The sequence below is a fragment of the Mesoplodon densirostris genome, chromosome 16, assembly GCF_025265405.1.
Source record: "Mesoplodon densirostris isolate mMesDen1 chromosome 16, mMesDen1 primary haplotype, whole genome shotgun sequence".
Classification (NCBI taxonomy): Eukaryota; Metazoa; Chordata; class Mammalia; order Artiodactyla; family Ziphiidae; genus Mesoplodon; species Mesoplodon densirostris.
In genome coordinates this window covers 63,521,783-63,539,725 of record NC_082676.1, presented here as the reverse complement: position 1 = coordinate 63,539,725, position 17,943 = coordinate 63,521,783, and the positions used below count along the sequence as shown (strand labels likewise).

General features: G+C 44.3%; 1 protein-coding gene across 2 annotated transcripts in view; it reads left to right on the top strand.

Moving 5' to 3' along the window:
• DNAJA3 (DnaJ heat shock protein family (Hsp40) member A3) overlaps positions 1 to 17,943 on the top strand; it is a 30,822-nt gene that overhangs the window by 4,056 nt on the left and 8,823 nt on the right. For both annotated transcript variants that reach the window (XM_060078211.1, XM_060078209.1), the window contains exons 2-7: positions 1,782 to 1,915; positions 7,875 to 7,958; positions 8,761 to 8,961; positions 9,953 to 10,105; positions 15,651 to 15,798; positions 16,838 to 16,902. In XM_060078211.1, the coding sequence (XP_059934194.1) occupies positions 1,782 to 1,915; positions 7,875 to 7,958; positions 8,761 to 8,961; positions 9,953 to 10,105; positions 15,651 to 15,798; positions 16,838 to 16,902 (785 nt within the window). The remainder of the gene's footprint in view (positions 1 to 1,781; positions 1,916 to 7,874; positions 7,959 to 8,760; positions 8,962 to 9,952; positions 10,106 to 15,650; positions 15,799 to 16,837; positions 16,903 to 17,943) is intronic.

The following is a 17,943-nucleotide window of genomic DNA, read 5'->3' as shown; positions in this document are numbered from 1 at the left end:
TCTGCAGTTTTACTTACCAGTTTGGGGTTGGGGGGTGCTACTGGTAACTAGTTGGCCAGGGATGCTGCTAACACATCCTACAATAAATACATAGGTATGTTAGGCTATAAATAGATAACATAGGGCTGCCATAGCTAAGTAGCACAGACTAAGTGGCTTAAAAAAATAGAAAATTATTTTTTCACGGTTCGGGATCAGTGTTTTGGTAGGGTTGTCTTTAAAGACCCCCATCTCCAAATACACTCATGTTCTGCAGTGCTGGGGGTTAGGACTTCAACATGTGAATTTGGGAGGGAGGACCCAATTCAGCCCCTAACAGCCCCCCCCCCCTTCACGAGGAACCTGATCCCGTTGTCAACAGTGTGGAGGCTGAGAAACTCTGGCTAGGTGACCCTTTTGTGTATTCTCACTCTGTGTCCCTGTGTGCTAATATCACTTCACACACTGCCTCCCACACTCCGCTGCTGGGCGGTAAACTCCTTGAGGGCACTGGCTTAGACTGTTCTATTCAACTCGTGTCCTCAGTGCCTAGTACAGTATTCAGATCGTGAATGAGTGCAAGCTCCCAGAGGGCAGTACCTTTGCATGGTTTGCTGCTGTGTCCCCTGCGAGGAGCCCACTGCTTGGCAGGCATGTTTGCTGTATGAATGAGTGGTGAATCTAGAAGCTTCTCCTTGGCAGGGGAACCTTTGACTTAAAAACCTGGAGCTGCCTCATGATCCTGATTCTCCTTCGTGGCCCTGTCCTCTCTTTTGCAATAACTTGGCCCCTTCTGCTCCCCGCCCTGCCCTCCCCATCTTCAGTTGTCACAGGATGGGTTGGGGGTTAGGAGACAGGTTGTAGAGCAGCTCTCCCTCCTTCATTTGGTGACAGTCCATTTGGCTCTCTGCTCCATACAGAGGGCAGTTGAGTAGATGTGTCTGTCAGCCTTTCCTCCCAGCTGCTGATGCAGGAGGCCTGAAAGGAGGGCAGGGCATGGAGGCGGGGCTACCATGTGCTTTGATCCCTTTTGGGTTGTCTGCTCTGGGGTAAACAGAGTTCTGGCACAGGGCCGTTTAACCTTGTGCGTCTATATATATGTATTGTTTTTAGGGGAGGGGTCAGTGCTTTTATTGGATGCTTTCAAAGAGATCTGTGACTCTAAAGACCAAGAACCATTTATTTAGCACAGTGGTTCTCACATTGAGTGTGCCACAGAATCATCACCTGGACAGCTTGCTGGACCCCACCTCCAGAGTTTTGGATTCAGGTTTGGGTGGGGCCTGAGAATTTACATTTCCAGCAAGCTGATGATGCTGCTGGTCCAGGGACCACACTCTGAAAACCACCCCATAAGCAGATATCCAAGGTTGCATTGTGGAGGGAAAGAACCTGGGGAGTTGTTAAGCTTTAAGTGAGACAAGGCCTATGTGAACACTTGGCATATGGTGGGTGCTCAACCAGCCGTGTAACAGGAGAGCTTAGTTCCTTTTCAGTCATCCCCAGGTGCAGCCCCCATCTGGGGGTGGTTCCTTTAGAGGTATAATGAGGCTACAGCCCTAGTGTAATCCAGCGGAATCAGCCCCACCCAGCACTCTATTTTTTGTAGACTCCGTTTACAGTGGCTTTAGCTGTTTTTGAAGTGCAGTGAGTTTGGTCCCCAGTGGGCTTGGAGGAGAAGAGGCCCTAAAGCTGTGACCTCTTTGCTCCTTCACAGGGATAGCCTGGCTGGTTGTTTGCTCACAATTTCCTTTTGTTGAGTACATTCCCAGAGTGATTTTCTTTCCTTTTTTCTTTTTTAGGAGTAAAAAGTTACCCTTTTCTTTGTACTGCCTCCTTCCACACGAGCGCCCCTTTGGCCAAAGAGGATTATTACCAGATATTAGGAGTGCCCCGAAGTGCCAGCCAGAAGGAGATCAAGAAAGCTTATTACCAGGTCTGTATGGAAGATTTTACAGACGAGACTGCAGAAGGGATGCTGTGGATGTAGTGTGACCCTGACGGGTGCAGTGTGTGTGCCCGTACCTGTCGGTTGTGTGCAGCCAAGAGTGTGCAATGAGATGGTAAAGATGGGCTCTGCTGGACCATGTTCCTCAAGTGCGTGAGGCCGCGCTGGTTAATGCTGCAGAAAAAAGGAGAGTCAGAACCAGAGATTAAAAAAAAAAAAAAAAACTTGGTTTTCCCTGGTGGCGCAGTGGTTGGGGGTCCGCCTGCTGATGCGGGGGATGCGGGTTCGTGTCCCAGTCCGGGGGGATCCCGCATGCTGCAGAGCGGCTGGGCCCGTGAGCCATGGCTGCTGAGCCTGCACGTCCGGAGCCTGTGCTCCGCAACGGGAGAGGCCGCGGTGGTGAGGGGCCCGTGTACCCCCCCCCAAAAAAAATTTTTTTTCCAGGGCTGTTTTTGTACTTAGATCTCTTCTGTATCTTCTTTTTTTTTTTTTTTTTTTTTTTTGCGGTATGCGGGCCTCTCATTGTTGTGGCCTCTCCCGTTGCGGAGCACAGGCTCCGGATGCGCAGGCCCAGCGGCCATGGCTCACGGGCCCAGCCGCTCCGCGGCATATGGGATCCTCCCAGACCGGGGCACGAACCCGTATCCCCTGCATCGGCAGGCGGACTCTCAACCACTGCGCCACCAGGGAGGCCCTCTTCTGTATCTTCTGAATCAGTAGGTGTGCTGCTCTAAGTTTTTTTTTTTTTTTTGCGGTACGCGGGCCTCTCACTGTTGTGGCCTCTCCCGTTGCGGAGCACAGGCTCTGGACGCGCAGGCTCAGCGTCCATGGCTCACAGGCCTAGCCGCTCCGCGGCATGCGGGATCCTCCAGGACCAGGGCACGAACCCGTGTCCCCTGAATCGGCAGGTGGACCCTCAACCACTGCGCCACCAGGGAAGCCCTGCTCTAAGTTTTAGGTACTCATTCTTTGCATTTAGATAAAAGTTTATGGGTTTAGAATTATTTCATTTTTTTAACCCATCGTCCATATCCCAGAATGTATTGGACCGATTGGTAAAGTGGCATGTGAGTTATCTAGACCTGTGGTTTCCAGGCTTTTGCTCTGATGAACACAATCAAAAAAAAAAAAAAATTAAAGACCAAGGGTACCGATATAGGAATGCTAGCTTTTGTATTTTGCCTAATATAGGTGTTAAAAATAATCAAGTACAATCTATTAATGTCATTTGATGAAAGAAAGAGCACTTTAACACCATAAACATCGGAAAGCCATATCAGAATAAAGATTAAAAATTTTTTATAACATCTTTAATGGAGTATAATTGCTTCACAATGGTATGTTAGTTTCTGCTTTATAACAAAGTGAATCAGTTATACATATACATATGTTCCCATATCTCTTCAAGAAGATTAAAATTTAATAAAATTAATAAATTAAATACAATTTAAATTTTAAAAATTACCGGGAATTCCCTGGTGGTCTGGTGGTTAGGATTTGGCACTTTCACTGCCGTGGCCTGGGTTCAGTCCCTGGTTGGGGAACTGAGATCCCTCAAGCTGAGTGGCGTGGCCAAAAAGAAAAAAAACTTTTTTTAAAGCCAAATACTGATTAAGACCAGACCTCACAGCTTGGATAGCTACTCTCTCCTCTTACTTTTTTTTTTTTTTTTAAGGGTGCAATTCAGTGGTTTTTAGTATACTCACAGAGTTGTATAACCATCACTACAATCAATTTTAAAACATTTTCATACCTCAAAAAGAAACCCCACACCATAAGCCCTTATTCCCCATTCTCCTCTGCCCTTGAAATTGCTAACCTACTTTCTGTCTCTATAGATTTACCTATTCTGGACACTTCATAGAAATGAAATCGTGATATGTGGACTTTTGTGACTGGTTTGTTTTACTTTATTTTTTATTTTTCTGACCACACCATGTGGCATGTGGGATCTTAGTTCCCTGATCAGGGATCTAACCTGCACCCCCTGCAGTGGAAGCATGGAGTCTTAACCACTGGACTGCCATGGAAGTCCCATGGTTTCTTTTACTTTAGAATAATGTTTTCCAGGTTCATCCATGTTGTAACATGCAGCAGTACTTCATTCCTTTTAGTGGTCAAGTAATATTCCATTGCATGGATATACTATGTTTTATTTATCTGTTCATCAGTTGATGGATATTTGGATTGTTTCCACCTTTTTGTTATTATGAGTAGTGCTGCTATGAACATTCCTCTGTAAGTTTTGTGTAGACTTATACTTTCATTTCTCTGGGGTATATACATATACCTAGGAGCAGACTTGCTGGGTTAATACATAGCAATTCCGACTGCCATGTTTAACATTTTGAGGAACGGCCAGGCTATTTCTTTTTTTTCTTTTATTGAAATATAGTTGATTTACGCTGTTGTTAGTTTCAGGTGTACAGCAAAGTGATTCAGTTATACATAAATATATATATCTATTCTTTTTCAGATTCTTTTCCCTTACAGATTATTACAAAATATTGAGTATAGTTCCCTGTGCTATACAGTAGGTCCTTATTAGTTATCTATTTTATATATAGTAGTATGTATATGTTAATCCCAAACTCCTAATTTATCCCTCCCTCTCCCCTTTCCCCTTTGGTAACCATAAGTTTGTTTTCTATGTCTGTAAGTCTATTTCTGTTTTGTAAATAAGTTAATTTGCATCTTTTTTTTTAAGATTCCACATATAGGTGATATCATGTGATATTTGTCTTTCTCTGACTTACTTCGCCTAGTATGATAATCTCTAAGTCTATCCATGTTGCTGCAAATGGCATTATTTCATTCTCTTTTTATGACTAATATTCCATTGTATATATATGCCATATCTTCTTTATCCATTCATCTGTTAGTGGACATTTAGGTTGCTTCCATGTCCTGGCTGTTGTAAATAGTGCTGCAGTAGACGTTGGGGTTTATGTATCTTTTTGAATTATAGTTTTCTCTGGATATATGCCTAGGAGTGGGATCCCTCGATCATACGGTAACTCTGTTTTTAGTTTTTTTTGTTTTGTTTTGTTTTGTTTGCGGTATGTGGGCCTCTCACTGTTGTGGCCTCTCCCGTTGGGGAGCACAGGCTCCGGACGCGCAGGCTCAGCGGCCGTGGCTCACAGGCCTAGCTGCTCCGCGGCATGTGGGATCTTCCCGGACTGGGGCACGAACCCGTGTCCCCTGCATTGGCAGGTGGACTCTCAACCACTGCGCCACCAGGGAAGCCCTGTTTTTAGTTTTTTAAGAAACCTCCATACTGTTCTCTGTAGTGGTTGTACCAATTTACATTCCCACTAACTGTGTAGGAGGGTTCCTTTTTCTCCACACCTTCTCTAGCATTTATTTTTTGTAGACTTTTTGATGATGGCTATTCTGACCAGTGTGAGGTGATACCTTATTGTAGTTTTGATTTTCATTTCTCTAATAATTAGCAACGTTGAGCATTTTTTCATGTGCCTGTTGGCCATGTGTATGACTTCTTTGGAGAAATGTTTATTTGGATCTTCTGCCCATTTTTTGATTGGGTTGTTTGTTTTTTTGATATTGAGCTGTATGAGCTGTTTGTATGTTTTGGAAATTAATCCCTTGTTGGTTGCATCGTTTGCAAATATTTTCTCCCATTCTGTAGGTTGTCTTTTCATTTTGTTTAGTTTCCTTTGCTGTGCAAAAGCTTTTAAGTTTAATTATTATTTCCCATTTGTAGATTTTTGTTTTTATTTCCATTACTCTAGGAGACGGTTCCAAAATGATATTGCTGCGATTTATGTCAAAGAGTGTTCTGCCTATGTTTTCCTCTAGGAGTTTTACAGTGTCCGGTCTTACATTTAGGACTTTAATCTATTTTGAGTTTATTTTTGTGTATGGTGTTAAAGAATGTTCTAATTTCATTCTTTTACACGTAGCTGTCCAGTTTTCCCAGCACAACTTACTGAAGAGTCTGTCTTTTCTCCATTGTATATTCTTGCCTCCTTTGTCATAGATTAATTGACCATAGGTGTGTGGGTTTATTTCTGGTGCCAGATTATTTCAAATAGGCTGCACTGTTTTAGATTTTCACCAGTAGTGTGTGAAGGTTCAAATTTCTCCACATCCTCGCAAACACTTGTTATCTGTCTTTTTGATTCAAGCCACCCTAGTGGGTGTGAAGTGGTATCTCACTGTGGTTTTGATTTGCTTTTCCGTGGTGGCTAATGATGTTAAGCACCTTTTCATGTGATTTTTGGCCATTTGCTGTATGTGTATTAGATCCTTTGCCCATTTTTAAATTGAGATATCTTTTTATTACTGGGTTGTTAGGGAATGAGGAAAGACTTGGGGATAGGAAGCAGAGATCCTGTCTTGGGATAGTGAATAGTGTGTCTCTTGAGCTGGAAGGTAAGGTACCTGATACAAGGGTGGGAGAAGATTGGAGAGATGGGGCCTGGGGCCAACTTAAGGGGGCATGTGAGGCCCTTAGCAAGTACTAGAGATTTAAGAGAGAGTAGGGAACCATCCAAATTTTTAGGTGTGGAAGTAAATAGATCAGGTAAAGCTGTATAATTTAAAACCGGAAATTTAGAAAGTAGGCTTTATGGAGCAATAACTGGGGTCAGACCTTGATAAAAGCTTTTCATGTATTACATCATTTAATCCTCATGGCAAAAGACTTGGCGAGGTTATGACATGCAGCTGAAGCCACACAGTCAATAAGTGGCATACATGAGACTAAAACACAGGTCTTTCTGACTGCAAAAGGCCTCTCTTTTCCTTGTGCTGATCTCTTGAGCATATCAGCCTATCTTGCTCTGGCCTGGAACTAGCCTTGTGGCCCACCATGATCTACTGCCCTGCCTTGAGAGCCCCCTTCTGGCTGAGCACTCAGCCTCTGACGTCCTTCCACGTGCTGGTGTGAGGACCAGCATGTCCAGCAGCAGAGTGAGCAGCCAGTTGCCGGCAGTGGTGGAGCCAGACGTCTCCTGAGCCGCTTTCAGCTTTAGGATTCTGTGCCCTCCTCACCCTCTATCAGGGTGACCCAGACTTGGAAGGCATCGGTAGCTGCAGGAAACATAGTGAACACCTACAAAGGTGTCGCACAGCACTGCTCAGCATGGCCAGGAAGAAACCTTCATTTTAGAGCTGCTCAGCTCGCCTGTGTGCTCTGGACAGCCAAGGGAGATCTTGTTTTGTTTTTTAATATTTAAATCTATGTTTTTAGTAGGTAATATATTCCCCTGGTTCAGAAATCAGAAAGTACAAAGGAGTGTACAGTGAGAAGTCTTCCTCCTTCCCATTCATCCACATCCCACCTGGAGCAGTCAGTGTTTTCAGCTTAGTGTATGTTCTAACTAATTTATACAACAGATACAGCTATTTATCTATCCAGTTATTTTTCTCTCTTTTTATATAGATGGTAGTATACCAGATACACTCTTTTGCATCTTTCACAAAGGTGCTCAAGTTCTAAAGAATTAGTTTTTATTTTTGTTAGAGATTTGTTGTGGTTGAAAAATGTGTACACACCTCAGATTTGAAGAGATGGGTTTATTTATTTATTTATTTATTTATTTATTTATTTATCTTTCCCAAAACTCAGTTTATCATTTTGTAATAAACTTTTGATCACATTTGAAAGCTGAACACAATGTGTATGTTCTTAATTCTGGCTGTGTGTGCTTTGCTTTTAGTTTGTTTTTATTGAGGTATAATCAACATTGTTAGTTTTAGGTGTACAACATAATGACTCAACATTTGCATACACTTAAATGATCATCACAATAAGTCTAGTTAGAGATGGTTTATTTTAAAGTCTTAAACCTTGTTTTAAGAATTGCTATTGGTTGTAAAGTCTCAGACAACTGCTACAAAGGAGTTGAGGTGTAACTGGTATCTGGGGTTCAGTTTTAGTAATCATCTTGTGTCCATAGTAATTTACCATTTCCTCCCTTAGCTCGCCAAGAAATATCACCCAGACACGAATAAGGATGATCCCAAAGCCAAGGAGAAGTTCTCCCAGCTGGCAGAGGCCTATGAGGTAATGCAGCCCACCGGTGTGTGCAGTCACTGTCATTCCGCTGTGTGTGTGCATCAGAGCTCGCTGCCCAGGGCGACTGCTGTGTCAGAAGGTCCAGTGGGAAGGCTGTGTTCCCCACCAGATCACCTCGTTGAAGGAAAAAGAAATTCCCAGATCCAAAATTTTCACATTAGATCTAGCCTGGAATCTCAACAAAGAACAGGATCCAATAATCTGTGTTAACAGAGCTCCCTCCACTCGGAATTGTTGCTGGGTCTGGGAACTCCTTGTCAGAGTAAACAGTTTTGCGCCTATTTGATGACCCCTCCCACCCCCAACTTAGGGCATCACTGTCTGGTGGGGATGGTGGGTGTTGTAAAAGTAGACCACCACTGCCCTAGAGGAATGTAGAATGTAATCGGGGGAGGAAGCGGACGTGAAACAGCCACTGAGCATTGCAGAGTTAAGTGAAAGCGGACCTCCTTCCTGGACTTTGGCCGTGCTGAAGGGGATCAGGATATGTAGGGTATCATACGTCTGCTGTGTGTGTGTGTGTGTGTGTGTGCGCGCGTGCATGCGCACGTGTGTGCGCAAGTGTGCGTCCCTCTGGCCATTCGAGAATAAGTCGCAGACGTGTCTCTCTATCCCTAAGTACTTCTGTGTGTATTCGCTAAGAACAAGAACCTTCTTTTCCATAACCTCAGTACAGCTGTCAAGATTAGGAAGTTTTATGTTGATACCGTACCACTGTCTGTGCTTGGTATCTGTGTCCCTGGACCTCGGGAGACTCAGGAGCACCTGACTGCTGTGCCTTTCACGGTAGGTCCTGAGTGATGAGGTGAAGAGGAAGCAGTATGACACCTATGGCTCTGCTGGCTTCGATCCTGGGGCCGGCAGCTCTGGGCAGAGCTACTGGAAAGGCGGCCCCACTGTTGACCCTGAGGAGCTCTTCAGGAAGATCTTTGGGGAGTTCTCATCCTCCTCTTTTGGAGACTTCCAGAGTGTGTTCCATCAGCCCCAGGAGGTAAGCATCTCACTTTGAAGAGTCATTCAAATTTTAGCTGCCAAGTGTGGTGCAAACGGATTTTACCAATTCTTTTTCTCAAAGAAAAAGCTAAAGCAGCTTAAATGGGATGATTGGGAGGCAGCCACCTTGGTAGGAAATGGTTCCAGTATTTGAAAAATCATATAATAATGTGTACATACAGTTTTACTATATTCTTACAATTGCTTAATCAGGCAGCACCTAAGGCTCTCAGAGTCCATAGATAGAGTGTGAATATTTTATCTGGAGCCTCGGAGAGCTCAATCCATAGGGAGGTACTGCCTGTCCTGCCTCTTCCATATTTATGTCTTGTTTCAGACATTATCAGAATTGAAGAGAGAGGGGAGATGTTTTATGATGTGAGTTATGATTGTGGATCGTTTGAGTTGTTAGTAAGGACCATGTACAAATATTTTCTGTGAGCATTTTCAGTTTGTTGAAAAGCACATTTTCACTTAAATATTATCTCTTAAAAATTCTGAGGAGTGGGGCAGAATCAGTTGAGTCCTATCTATTCTTGCTTGATAAAGTACAAGTAAGTTAAAAAGTAAAGTAACTAGGGGAACAGATGAATTGGTGGAGCATAGGATTTTTAGGACAGTGAAAATACTTTGCATGATGCTATGATGAGGATACATGTTATTATACATTTGTTCAGACCCATAGAATATCCACAACCAAGAGTGAACCCTAATGTAAACTGTGGGCTTTGGATGATTATGTTGTGTCAATGTAGGTTTATCCTTGATAAAATAAGTACCATTCTGGTGAGTCATGTTGATAACAGGGGATGCTGTGCATGTGTGGGGGCAAAGGGTATATGGGAAATCTCTGTACCTCCCTCTCAATTTTGTAAACCTAAAACTGCTTTAAAAAATAAAGTCTTTAAAAGAAAAAGTAACTGTAAACTGCTGGCCAGTGCTCTCCCTTACTTTAAGAGAGATAACAGGCGGTCCCTTGATTTCTTTAGTACATCATGGAGTTGACATTCAATCAAGCTGCCAAGGGTGTCAACAAGGAGTTCACCGTGAACATCACTGATACCTGTGAGCGGTGTGATGGCAAAGGGAACGAGCCCGGCACCAAGATGCAGCACTGCCACTACTGCGGCGGCTCCGGCATGGTGAGCGTGAGGCTGAGCCCCTGGCCTCCCACCTCTTGCCCCCTTCCTGCTCCCCTCCACCACTCCTCTCTTCTGTGCTCCAGTGGACCTAGGGCTTTGCGAGCTCATAACTAGGTGGGGCTGTTTTGTCTAGAATCTTCTGCATTTTCCCAGGAGTGCTCTGTCCTAGTCAACAATACGGAAGAAGCAATGAAACTCTGCTGTCTTCTCTGAAAATACATTGTGGGGTATTTTGGTAATTTGAACCTGGGGTAGGGGAGGGGGACTTAAATTTTGCTTGAAGTGTGATCATTTTTTTCTTTTTGGTAAGTTTCAGGTATAACTCAAACTTATAGAAGAGTATGAAGAACCACTCCCTTACTCCTTCTACCCAGCTTCACCAATTGTTAACATTTTGTCCCATTTGCTTTGTCATTTGTGGTGTGTACGTGTGTGTGTGTGTGTGTGTGTGTGTGTGTGTGTGTGTATAATATATATATTTTTTTGGCTGCGTGGGCTCTTCGTTGTGGCACGTGGGCTTCTCTAGTTGCGGCGTTTGGGCTCTAGAGTACACAGGCTCAGTAGTTGCAGCGCACGAACTTAGTTGTGGCTTGTGGGATCTTAGTTCCTCAATCAGGGTTCGAACCTGGGCCCCCTGCATTGGGAGTGTGGCGTCTTAACCAGTGGACCACCAGGGAAGTCCCTATGGTATATATTTTCTAAGAGCAGGAATATTCTTTTACGTAACCACAGTAAGTTGTCAAAATCAGGAAGTTTAATGTTGATACGATACCGTTATCTGTACAATTCAGATTTTTTCAGTTGTCCTTATAATGTTCTTTTTTCCCACAAGCCCAGTATCCAGTCTGTGATCTTGCATAGTATCTGGTTGTCACATCTTTTGTCTCCTTTAATGGGGAATGACTTCTCAGTCTTTCTTTTATGACAACTGACATTTTTTAGGATTACAGACCTGCTTTGTAGGATGTCCCTCATTTGGGTCATCTGATGTTTTCTCCTGATAAAATTCAGATTATGCATTTTTTTCAGAAACACCAGACATGTAGTGCCCTTTTCATGGATCATGTCAGGAGCCATGAGGTGTCAGTTTGTCTCATTAGTGGTGATGTTACATTTGTTCACAATCAGTTAAGGTAGTGTCCACTGGGTTTCTTCATTATAAAGTTATTATTTTTCCCATTGAAATTAACAAGGAAGTTGTGAGGTACCTTGACACTATGTAAATATCCTGTTGTTCATCAAACTTATACCCAGTAGTTACAGCATCCATAGATCAGTCTTACCTAAATCAGGGATTACTGTAACTGTTGCTAAATGGTGATTTTTTTTGTTTTTTACGTTTTTTTTAAAAAAAATTTAATTTAATTTTATTTATTTTTTTATACAGCACATTCTTATTAGTTATCGTTTATTTATTGTTTCTAGTTCTCAGTATGTTTGGGAAATACTCTGCATTTATCGTGGCCTCAGTCTTTTTTTTTTTTTTTTTTTTTTAAATGTTTGTTTATTTGGTTGTGCCGGGTCTTAGTTGTGGCAGGCAAGCTCCTTGGTTGTGGCATGCAAACTCTTAGCTGTGGCCCGCTGGCTCCTTAATTGTGGCATGCAAACTCTTAGTTGCAGCATGCATGTGGGATCTAGTTCCCTGATCAGGGATTGAATTTGGGCCCCCTGCACTGGGAGCATGGAGTCTTATCCACTGCGCCACCAGGGAAGTCCCTGCCTCAGTCTTTTTATGGCCACGGTATTCCTTTATATGGACACATCACCGTTTGTTTAGGCAGGCACATGTTGCTGGATGCCTAGGTGGTTCTTATTTTTTTCATGTTATAGACAACGGATACCTTTGAATAGTGTCATTCCTCATATTCATTTTTTGAATATACAGGTATCTATTATGCGTGAAGTAGAATATCTTTTCTAAGATTTGAGAGCCATTGTTTTTTTGCATGTATTCCATCTTTTGTCCTTTTTTTTTTTTTTTTTTTTTTTGCTGTATGCAGGCCTCTCACTGTTGTGGCCTCTCCCATTGCGGAGCACAGGCTCCGGAAGCACAGGCTCAGCGGCCATGGCTCATGGGCCCAGCCGCTCCACGGCATGTGGGATCCTCCCGGACCGGGGCACGAACCCGTGTCCCCTGCATCGGCAGGCGGACTCTCAACCACTGCGCCACCAGGGAAGCCCTTTTGTCCTTCTTTGTATTGAGTAATTGGTCTTTTTCTTATTCATTTGTAGAAGCCCTTTATAAATTAATTGAATTAGTCCTTTGCCAATGATTTTAGTTGTATTTGTCTTTTGACTTTGAATATATTTTTGCCTATTTGTATATAATTTTCAACAGTTGAGAATCATACATGCAATTTTTCCCTTTTTTCATTTATTATAATGAAAGCATTTTTCCATATCTTTGAGTTTTTTTTTTTTTTTTTTTGCTGTATGTGGGCCTCTCACTGCTGTGGCCTCTCCTGCTGCGGAGCACAGGCTCTGGATGCACAGGCTCAGCGGCCATGGCTCATGGGCCCAGCTGCTCCGCAGCGTGTGGGATCTTCCCAGACCGGGGCACAGACCCGTGTCCCCTGCATCGGCAGGCAGACTCTCAACCACTGCGCCACCAGGGAAGCCCTGAATATTTTAAACATTCTTTTTGATGGCTAAATAATAGTCCACTGATGGGTGTGCCCAGAGTTACCTGTAAGTACTCCTACAGCTTAGTCTGAGAAAGTGAAGTTGTGCTTACATTCCTCTAGAGGGCGCTCTTGGAGTGGATGAGGATTCCTGTGGTTACAGTTTTGTGAGTTGAGTTGCTGCCACTTGTTACAGATACTTTTTATTTTATTTTATTTTTGGCTGCGCCAGGCGGCTTATGGGATCTTAATTCCCCAACCAGGGATTGAACCCGGGCCGTCGGCAGTGAAAGCTCCGTGTCCTAACCACTGGACCACCAGGGAATTCCCTACAGATACTTTTTATTGATCCTAATTCCCTCTCACTTCTAAGGTCCTTTCTCCAAGGCCCTGAATTGCTGTGGCTTTCTTTTTTCACATTTCTTAGGTGAACATTGAGATAAGACAAGCTGAAGTGTATTTCTCTCAAAATGTAATGTTTGAGATTGGGAAAAAAAATTTGTAAGACATAGCTAAAGGATTAGTATTACTAATATGTAAAGGGCTCTTTCAGAATAATGAGAAAAAGACTAACAGCTCATTAGAAAAACAGGTCAAGGTGAGAAGAGGAAATGCAAGTGACCAGCAAATGTTTCTTGCTGGCAATCAGGGAAGTGCAGGTGGAGCCAAGGAGATGCCTGAAGTTCCCCACACATTTCAGAGATGGGTTCAGGCCCTGCTGACAGGCCTGTGGGACGTGGTACTAGTGTACACTGATGGTGGATGTGGAAACCACCCTGGCCACAGCTGCAGTGGCTCTTCACCTGCACATATGCCTCTCTCTGTGGGGATGTAGCCTATAGATCACACCTGGCAAATAGCACATGTACATGGTGTCCCTTGGAGCCTGTGTGTAATAGGAAAGGACTGCACAGCCTCAGTGACCACCAGGTCACTGAAAAATACACTGATGAGGAGTGCTCTCTGAGATTATTAAATTGTTAAAAACAAAATAGCAAAAGCCACAGAACTGTGTGCACAGTATGCTACCTGGGCTTATTGAAAACTTGTAATGCACAGATGGATGGTTTGAAATGTGTGTCTATAAAAGTAGGATACACAAGAATATCACTACAGCTGTGCATCTATGGAAGGTACCTGGAATGGTTAGGGGCCAGGGGTGAGGGGGACATTTAACTTTTCACCATACCTTCATTTTTTACTTTAGAATTTTTTTAAAAATTTATTTATTTATTTTTGTCTGTGTTGGGTCTTCGTTGCCGCACATGGGCTTTCTCTAGTTGCGGCGAGCGGGGGCTACTTCTGTTTGTGGTGCGTGGGCTTCTCATTGCAGTGGCTTCTCTTGTTGCAGAGCACAGGCTCTAGGCACATGGGCTTCAGTAGTTGTGGTGCACGGGCTTAGTTGGTCTGCGGCATGTGGGATATTCCCGGACCAGGGCTTGAACCTGCATTGGCAGGGGGATTCTTAACCCCTACACCACCAGGGAAGTCCCTACTTTAGAATTTTGTACCATACGCACATAGGACCTTTTCAAATAAATATAGCACATAAAATTGTATTTTTTAAAAAATCTTTTTATTTATTTATTTATTTGGCTGCGTCGGGTCTTAGTTGCGGCATGCAGGATTTTTAGTTGCAGTGTGCAAACTCTTAGTTGCGGCGTGCGGGATCTAGTTCCCTGACCAAGGATCGAACCTGGGCCCCCTGCATTGGGAGTCTTAGCCATTGGACCACCAGGGAAGTACCTAGCACATAAAGTTTTAAATTTAATAAATGTTTGTCCTAGCAAGTCCACCTTTGGGAATCTGTCTTAGAAAAAAAAATTAAGACATCAGAACAGAAGGATCTATGTGAAGAGATTTTTTTCTTCACCGAAACAAAAATTAAATATTAAAATGGAAATTGAAATCTATATATATTGGTCTGGAGGAATGTTCATGATGTATCATGAAGATGAAAGGGAAAGCAAGTTGCAGAACAATAGTATAATGTATTGTCATTATAAAATTTTTACTTAAAAAGTTTTTTATGGAGAGAGAGAGAGTGAGCGAGCGAGTTGTGGGAAAGAACACCTCAAACTGAGCTACCAAGAGCTGGTCACCTTGGGAGTCAGTATGAGGGGGGAGATTAATAATTTTTTTATATATGTCTGTATCCTTTGATTTGCTATAACAACAGGTATTTGATAATTTACCAAGAAAAAAACCCCCAAGGATGTTAGGTTAAATAAAAAGGTAGCCGATTTCCAGTGCCCAGTGAGGAGCTGATGGGAGTGGCCACAAATTGTAAGGCCCCACCAGCTGTGCGAGGGGCTGGGAGCCGGGGAGGCTCCTGGAGGACTGGGGTGGGAGGGGCTGGGGGGATAGGGAAGAAGAGACCCCTGGCGGGGGAGCATGAGCAGCACCAGTGCCCGCGAGAGGAGCTGCTTGCCTCCTTGCTCCCAGGGTACCTGTGATGGGGGCTGGGGACAGTGGGGGGCCCTGGGAGACAGAGAGGCCAGTGCTGCCCCTCCCTTGGAGTGGGCAGTGGCAGCTCTGGGTGGGGGTTGCATCCAGCCATCACTTTCCTCTTTCTTTCCCTGCTTTCCCAGCTGTCCCTTTTGTAATGGTGGGGGGGGTACTCTTTTTAAAGCATATTTGCTCAGCTCCCAGGAGTTTCGGGAACTTCTGTAGAGAGGCAGTGTCTCATTTTTCAGCCTCATATAATCAGATTTGTGGTTTGGGATTCAGAAGTCGGTGCGCTCTAGGTCAGATTAACAGTTTGAGCTCCTGCACCTGTGTCTTTAGGCAGTATGTTTTAGTGCATGTGCACGCAACACGTGAATCTTTGGTGAAATGTTTCTCGTGCACATTGTGGTCCCAGGACCTCGCTGTCAGGGTTTACCGGTGTCTAAGGGTCCCGTTTTTCTTCTCCTTTTTATCAGGAAACCATAAATACAGGCCCTTTTGTGATGCGCTCCACATGTCGGAGGTGTGGTGGCCGGGGCTCCATCATCACGTCTCCCTGTGTGGTGTGCAGAGGAGCAGGAGAAGCCAAGCAGAAGAAGAAGGTGGTGATCCCTGTGCCTGCCGGTGGGTCTGGGGCTCCTCCACGCGCAGGGGCTGGGAGCCGGGGCCATCGTGTCCTTGTTTCTGGAGCCCAAACTCGAGGAGGAACCAGGGTCTCCTTGCGTTTTCCTCTGCACCAGTTATCCTTAAAATCTGCACACATGTCACGTGGGGAGATGAAACCCGACGTGGCCACTCTGCTTCTGCGTGAAGGACTCCCCCACCTCCTCCATCTTCTGTCCCAAGGCCAATGTCGTCCCCACTGCCAGCCCAGCGGGCAACACCACCCCCTCCTCCTGCCCCCAGGGCCAGCTTGTGGCTGCTCTCCCTAACTGGCTCCTGTTCCTAGCCAGTTTCCACTGTGCGGTCTGATGATGTCTCTCATCCTGTTGAAGACACCGCAGTGACTCTCAGGGGCCGAGAAATGGCCTCCCCTTCCAGCCCCTGCTGGTCTCAGCCTCCCCTCCTTTTAGTCTCCCCCTCATTACCTGCCCTGCAGCTTCCTGACTTTCACGTAGCCCCTGCCTCCCAGAACAGAGCCTTTGCATACGCCATTCCCAGTGACTGAAGCTCACTGTCCATCTTCTTTTCAGTAGGTTAACTCTGTTCTCCTGGAGCTCCCAGCTCAAGTGTCACTTCCCCAGGGGAGCCTTCTGGAACCCTCCCTGTTCCTTAGATGTTCCTTTGTCTGGAGTTGGGATCTTTTCTTTCTAAGAACATGTCTCTGTTTGTAGTGATACATTTGTTAGTGTTGTTATTTGGCTAATAGCTGTCTTCCCGATTAGACTCTGAACTCACTGAGATACTAGGTGGACCTGGCAGTAAACCGAAGAAATGAATAGAAGGGGCTTTTGTTCAGTTATCAATTATTGTATGTTGCACCTTTGGAAAGTTATTCTTGTTTTAAGTTATACTTGTTGCTATCTTCGGTAGTTGTGTTATTCCTTGTTAACAAGAAACAGAAATGAGTAAGTTGGTGGGTTGTAAATGGATCTAGCATAGAAAATGCCTTGGGAGGTCCCAAAATAATCGTTCTCTTTTGAACTTTTGTTTTTACTTACAGGAGTCGAGGATGGCCAGACTGTGAGGATGCCTGTAGGAAAAAGAGAAATTTTCATCACATTCAGGGTAGGTTCTCTGTTTGCACAGCTTCTGTCAGGCCCTTGCTCTCCTGGAGAGGGTACGGCCCAGGCTTCTCATAGGAGAGGTAGGAGCTTCACAGAGTGTCTGGCCATCTGAGTTTCCAAGGTGAGCAGTGGCCACTTTGGCAGGGTGATTAAACATGTGTTACATCAAGCTTTTGTGCTAAATGTGGAGAGAACAAAGTTTCCTCAAGGTGTTTACAAGTTGGACTCATAAAAATACAGAAAACATCTCCTTGTATTTTTTATTTATGTATCGAATTGTTCATAGGGACAATAAGTGCCAAAGCTACAGTTTTACATACAATGTGCAGGGCAAACCCACTTTTCTGAGGTGAGGGAAACATGAGAGGAGGGGCGCCTTCTGCCAGCGATTCCACCAGACGTGTACCCGAGGAGGTGCAGTTCACAGAGGCAGGGTGTGTGACAGCCTCGTTAACAACAGTGAGACAGTGACGATAGCCTGCTGTCCTTGGAGAGGAGAATGGTGAGTGGTCTGCGCTGTGGGCCCAGGGCACCTCAGAGCAGGAGGCTCGCGCTACACGTGTCAGCATGAGATGTCCTGGGACTTCTCAGTTACAAACAGGGAGAGAGCAGGTTGCAGGACGAGGGAAGGAGGTCATCTGTGTAAAATTTTAAACCATGTGAGGTGGTGTTATGTATTGTTTAGGGACATGTAAACATGTAGGAAAAGTAAACAGATGCTTGTAGGAATGACACCTACTAGATTGGCCTGGTTACTCTGGAGGGGTGAGCTGGAGGTGGGGAGAAGTCACCTGTGTCCTAATGTTCTGTTACCTAAGCTGGGTTGTGGAAACACCGTGTGTTATTTACTTTGCTGGTTTACGTATATGTGAAATATTTTATAATTTAAAACAAAGAAAAAAATAATGTAAAGGGTGAGTCTTCTAGACTGAGAAATCGAAGACAAAGGCAGCGGGCTGGAAGCCAATCTATAAGGAAGGTTTGGTAGAGAATTCAGATTGTTCGCAGCTGATAATAGAGAAGAAAAAAAGAAAGAAGAAAT